Below are 5,434 nucleotides of genomic sequence, written 5' to 3'. Positions count from 1 at the left end.
GGTGGCGTGTCTGTAGGGGTGGCGTGTCTGTAGGGTGGCGTGTCTGTGGGGTGGCGTGTCTGGGGTGGCTGGCCTCTCTGGCAGCCTGTCTGTGGGGTGGCGTGTCTGTGGGGTGGCTGGCCTCTCTGGCAGCATGGACTGTGTGTGTCTTACGGGCAGTCTAGCTGGAAGCCGAAGCTACCTGAGTCATAAGTCTCAAAGCTGACCTCTAGCACCGTGCTCTGTCAGCTGCCAGCCCAGCCTTACCTTAGAACGTTCTCACAAGCTTTCAAAATAGCAGCACTGACAGGGGACACCTTGTTGGCCTGTGCAGGCTCTGGGCTGGTTTCAGGCAGTTTCAGTGACTGGGTTAGAGTGAATGCTTGCTTACCGTATTTTGCTGAGTCTCTGGTGTCTGTATGTACTAACTATGTTCTCTTTTTTGGAGTATTCTATTTCCTGTGACCACATTTTCTCCTCCATCTCTACCATCTCTCTGTCAGTTTCCATCTCCTTCTACTTCTGTGATCCATCCTCATTGTGCTTTTCTTCCTACCAAGTTCTCACTGCTATTGTAGCTAGTAATGGACCCTATCCCTGACTCATAGTGTGCCTGAAAGTGTCCTCCCTATGTGTGCACCTGCTGCTAGACATACATCGTCAGTTCAGTCTGCCTGCATCCAGCTCCTGCTTCTCTGCCTCGGCCCATATCTGAGTCCCCCTAGGTATCTCCTAACCACTTAACCATCTTTTTTCTTTTTTAAATTAAGCATTTTACTGATTGTGTGTGTGTGTTATGCATGTGCACACACATGACCATTTGTATGAGTGTGCCATGATGAGCATATGGAGATCGGAGGACAGGCTCCAGTGAATTAGTTCTCTCCTTCCACCATGTGGGTCCCAGGGATGGAACTGAGGTCCTTAGGCTTAACATAAGCAAGTGTCAGTCTCTCCCATAGAACCATCTTGCCAGCCCAACCACTTAATCACTTTTATCCCCTTTAGAAATCCTATTTTTTCCCTCTTTTCTGTATTATTCCTTGGCTTAACCTGGTAGTTGATAACATAGGACAATTTTGTCACCCAACTCAACATGGACAGGATCTGTAGATTTCAGATTCTCGCTTGAGTTGGCATCAGGTTAGTGGAGGCTGTGTATGGTACCACATAGCCTAGCTTGCACATGAGTTCTTTTGCCCAAATTGAGACACATGGGTCTGGCCTGTCATTTTTTTTTCTCTTTAAATTGCTTTTAAGGCTTTGAGTTGATTTCCTTATTTCTTGCTCCATGACTGCTAAGTATTGCCAACCTCCCAGCCTGGGAGTCAGTGTAAGAAAGATTCTGATCCTTCTCAGTGTCCACTGGTTCACTGACCTCCGAGTCTCCTGGTTGTGCAGGTCTTGAGCATCTTCCCACCCACCTGCTGGGCTTCAGCTTTTCCTGCTTCTGCCTGTGCATTGTAGAATTAGTGCATTAGGATAGCTTCTTTAACATGCTTTGTCCCCCATGAGACTGGCATTTCTACTCCTTGCTCTGTGCATCATTTTAGCTGCTTTCTTGCCATATAACCCTTCCCTGGTACTCAAGGCAGAATCAGATGTTTCTTAATCTGTGTTCCTGATGTGCTGTGTATGGACAGTGTGTACTGTGCAGTGGTTATTCATTCATTTGCCAGCCTCCCCACTGGGTTGTGAGCCTCTTGGGGCAAAATGACTAACTTTTGTCTCTAGTGTTCTGTCTGACTCAGTGGTTCTCAACTTGTGGGTCACATTATCAAATATTCTCAATATTTACATTACAATTCACAACAGTAGCAAAGTTACAGTTATGAAGTAACAGTGAAATAATTGTATGGTTGGAGGTCACCACAACATGAGGAACTGTGTTAAAGGGTTGCAGCATTAGGAAGTTTGAGAACCACTGCTCTAGTTAGTGCTGCACTGCTCTAGTTAGTGCTGGGTGTCAGTGAGTGCTTACTACATACTCATTTAGTGACTGCTAGTTATTGAGTTGAATGAATGAGCTTTTGAATAAAAGTTCTGAAAAATACATAAAGAACAATTGGCCTCAAGCCGAATGTATTACTGTAAAAAGTCCCTTGCATATAACTTAAAATGTAATTACTATAGTTTGTTAATAGAAATCTTAATGTTTTAATTTTTCTTTTAGCTGTTTGATGGCATTGAATGTGAATTTCCCATATTCTTCCTTTACATGATGATTGATGGTAAGTGAACTTCTTCCAAAAACTGAAGATGCAGACTACGAGTGGCTTAAAGAATAGTTGAGGGTTGGGCAGATGGCTCCATGCGTAAAGTGCTTGCCATGTAAGCATGAAAACATGTGTGTAATTGCTAGCACCTGCCTCGAAAGCACATGGCTGTAATTTCAGTGCTGGGGGCAGAGATAGATGGATCCTTAAAGCCACCAGCCAACCAGATTAACCAGATGAGTGAGCTCCAGGCTCAGTTGAGATACTTTGTCTCATATTTGGAGAGGGATTAAGGAAGATACTAGTGTCAATCTCTGTCTTCAACACACACATGCACACACATGCATATTCACCTGAATGTTCACATGAACACGCACATACAAACACACTAAATAAAAACAGTAAAAATAGCTTAAATGAATGGTACCATTCATCTAGAAGTAAATTAGACTTCAGCGATGGTAACAACTCTGTATTTTATGTTGTCCTGCTTTCCAAGTGAATGTCAAATCGTTATGGAATTTTAAAAAAATATCACGTGTATGTGCATATGATGTGTGTGCATGAATTCCTGTGAGTACAGGGGCATACATGTCTCAGCACTGGATTGGAAGTGAGAGGACAGCGTTAGATTTCTGTCCTTACCTTCCACATGCTTAAAGACTTTCTTAAATCTCATAGAAGTTATTAATATTGATGCCAGTATCTTGTTCATACTTACATAGAAAAGCTTATCATAGAAGTCATGAATTCTATGTTCATGATATTGACTAGCTATGCCATTTATGCTTATGTATAGTGAAATTTCAATTAATTCAATATTTAATTCTAAATGCTAATGTGACTTTCTAAAGTCAATTGTTATATGTCACACATATGTGCATTTCTCTTTAGTTTTATGTTTTCCTTTACATATACTTTGGCACAATAATTTTTTAAAGGCTTAGAAGTTTTAATAAGGAAAAATCTTTGTCTGCTTATTAAGCACAGCCTGTGTTGGGTTTTGTATTTTACATTTTAGGTGTTTTTAGAGGCAATCTTGAACAAGTCAAGGAATATCAGGACCTGTTGACACCTTTGCTTCACCAGACCACAGAAGGTACAGCTCTTTTATCAAGAGTTCTTTCCACCAGTGTTTCCTTGTTCATTTGAAATGTGTACATGAGCCCTTTATAAAATTCATTTATATTAGATTGAAAAATAAATGAGACCTCAATTGAAATTAGAATGACCTCTATTAATTTAGTTTAACAATGTGTTTTACAAAAGTAGTTCATTAGGCATGGCAGGGATGGTCATGGATGTGGTGATACTGAGGTAGTTTGCATATGGACAGAATTGTGTGATGTTCATGGTATAGTTCCACTTCTCTGTGCAGTGTTACAGCCAAGTCTTCTAAAATTGTATGGCTAGGTGAGTGTTTTAGTTAGAGTGTCTGTTGCTGCAATGAAACACCATGGCCAAAAAACAGGTTGCGGAGGAAAAGGTTCATTTGACTTACACTTCCATATTGCTGTTCATCATCAAAAGAAGTGAGGACAGGAACTCAAGCAGGGAAGGAACCGGAAGGCAGGAGCTTGTGCTGAGGCCATGGAGGGATGGCTCACTTCCCTAGCTTGCTCAGCTGGCTATCTTATAGAATATAGGACCACCAGCCCAGGCACAGAACAATGGACTGGGTCTTTTCCCATCACTAAGTAAATGCTTTACAGCCATGCCTATGGAGGCATTTTCTCAATTTCAGTTCCCTTCTTTCAGGTGACTCTACTTTGGGTATCAGGTTGACATACGACCAGCCAACACAGTGAATGAAGCTGCAGACCTGCGGAGGGCTGCCTGAAAAGACTTTTCTTGGATATAGGCAGGAACATTGACTGGGTATTCTAGACTCCTCTTCAGAGAAGCATCTGGGGCTTTTAGCATTATATTTTGATGTTTGCCCTGATACTGAGATGTCATTCTTGGAAGATGGGTTTCATGTTTTAGAAATAGTCAAAATGCCAAATCTTAGGAGTAAGAATGTATTGGTTCAAAGGTTTAAAGGTCAATAGGGCCCATAAAAAACATAACTGTAGAATACTCAACGGAATTCAAGAACAGTATTCTAGATATCGTTGGGATTTGGGATTCAGAAATATTAATAGAACTATAATCTCATGAGAATAGCTTTGAAAATTATATGTAAGTTAAATTTTGATGTGCTAGTCAAAACATAAACGAAGTCTTACGCACATAATGCATGAACTGTCATTCACAGCACTGGGTCCCATTCCTTGTTGCACATGAAGTTTGTGACTGTGTGTGTGCATTTGTGTGTGTGTCTTTGTGTATGTGTGTGTGTGTATGTATGTGTGTGCTTGTGTGCACTCATGCATGCACCCAGGATTCCAGGAATACCTCAGTTACATACTTCATATTTTGTTTTGCCCTTTCAATGCTTGTAATGTTCTAAGGTGTACTATCTTTAAGGAGAAAGATTTTTAAACTAAAAATTAATACTAAATTTTAAAGGGAGTTATGTTTTCAATATGTACTTGTCTTCTTAAGAAATTGTTCAATAATGAAATATTTCTGGAATCAGGCCTTTTACTATTCAGGAAGGGATGGATCATGGACATGTGGAAGTGGCTACCTATCATACTCTACTCTATGGCTTCATGTTCAGAGTGATGGTCGCAGTGTTCCTCAGAGGCCATAACCCCTTTCTCTGATTGTAGACACCTATATCACTACCAATTCATGCATGAAGAAGGCAGCAAAAGCCATTGTTTCAGTTTCAAAGCCATTGTTTAATTTTGCAAAATTAACTTTACTGTGGATTGTTGTTACAAAATAACTGTCGTCTGCCACACCTTGCAAGGAATGTATCTCTTAAATAATGATTTCATTTTCTGAAAGGTGTAGCTTTAAAAGATATGTTTTAAGAAAAGATTGTTTTTCTTTTCCTCAGTGACATTGAACTGTAGAAGATAGGTTTAATATATAAACAGGGATTCATTTGTACTAACCAGTGGTTCAGAATTATAATTCTTCATTAAAGGTTAAATATTATCTCATTTACAATGCTTCTATAGGCTAATCCTATTTAAAATAACTTCTCTTATGGCTTTGAATATCTGTATACTATATATACATACATATATACATACATATTATTCACACACACACACACACACACACATATACAGAGAGAGAGAGAGAGAGAGAGAGAGAGAGAGAGAGAGAGAGAGAGAGAGAGA

General features: G+C 40.1%; 1 protein-coding gene across 5 annotated transcripts in view; it reads left to right on the top strand.

Moving 5' to 3' along the window:
• Positions 1-5,434, top strand: part of Phkb (phosphorylase kinase regulatory subunit beta) — a 172,927-nt gene that overhangs the window by 75,969 nt on the left and 91,524 nt on the right. For all 5 annotated transcript variants that reach the window (XM_028755473.1, XM_028755471.1, XM_028755474.1 and 2 more), the window contains 2 exons: positions 2,153-2,210; positions 3,217-3,294. In XM_028755473.1, the coding sequence (XP_028611306.1) occupies positions 2,153-2,210; positions 3,217-3,294 (136 nt within the window). The remainder of the gene's footprint in view (positions 1-2,152; positions 2,211-3,216; positions 3,295-5,434) is intronic.

The sequence above is a fragment of the Grammomys surdaster genome, unplaced genomic scaffold (assembly GCF_004785775.1).
Source record: "Grammomys surdaster isolate TR1022 unplaced genomic scaffold, NIH_TR_1.0 126063, whole genome shotgun sequence".
NCBI lineage: Eukaryota > Metazoa > Chordata > Mammalia > Rodentia > Muridae > Grammomys > Grammomys surdaster.
Note: the sequence above shows the minus strand (reverse complement) of the source record. Positions and strands in the feature narration are given on the sequence as shown.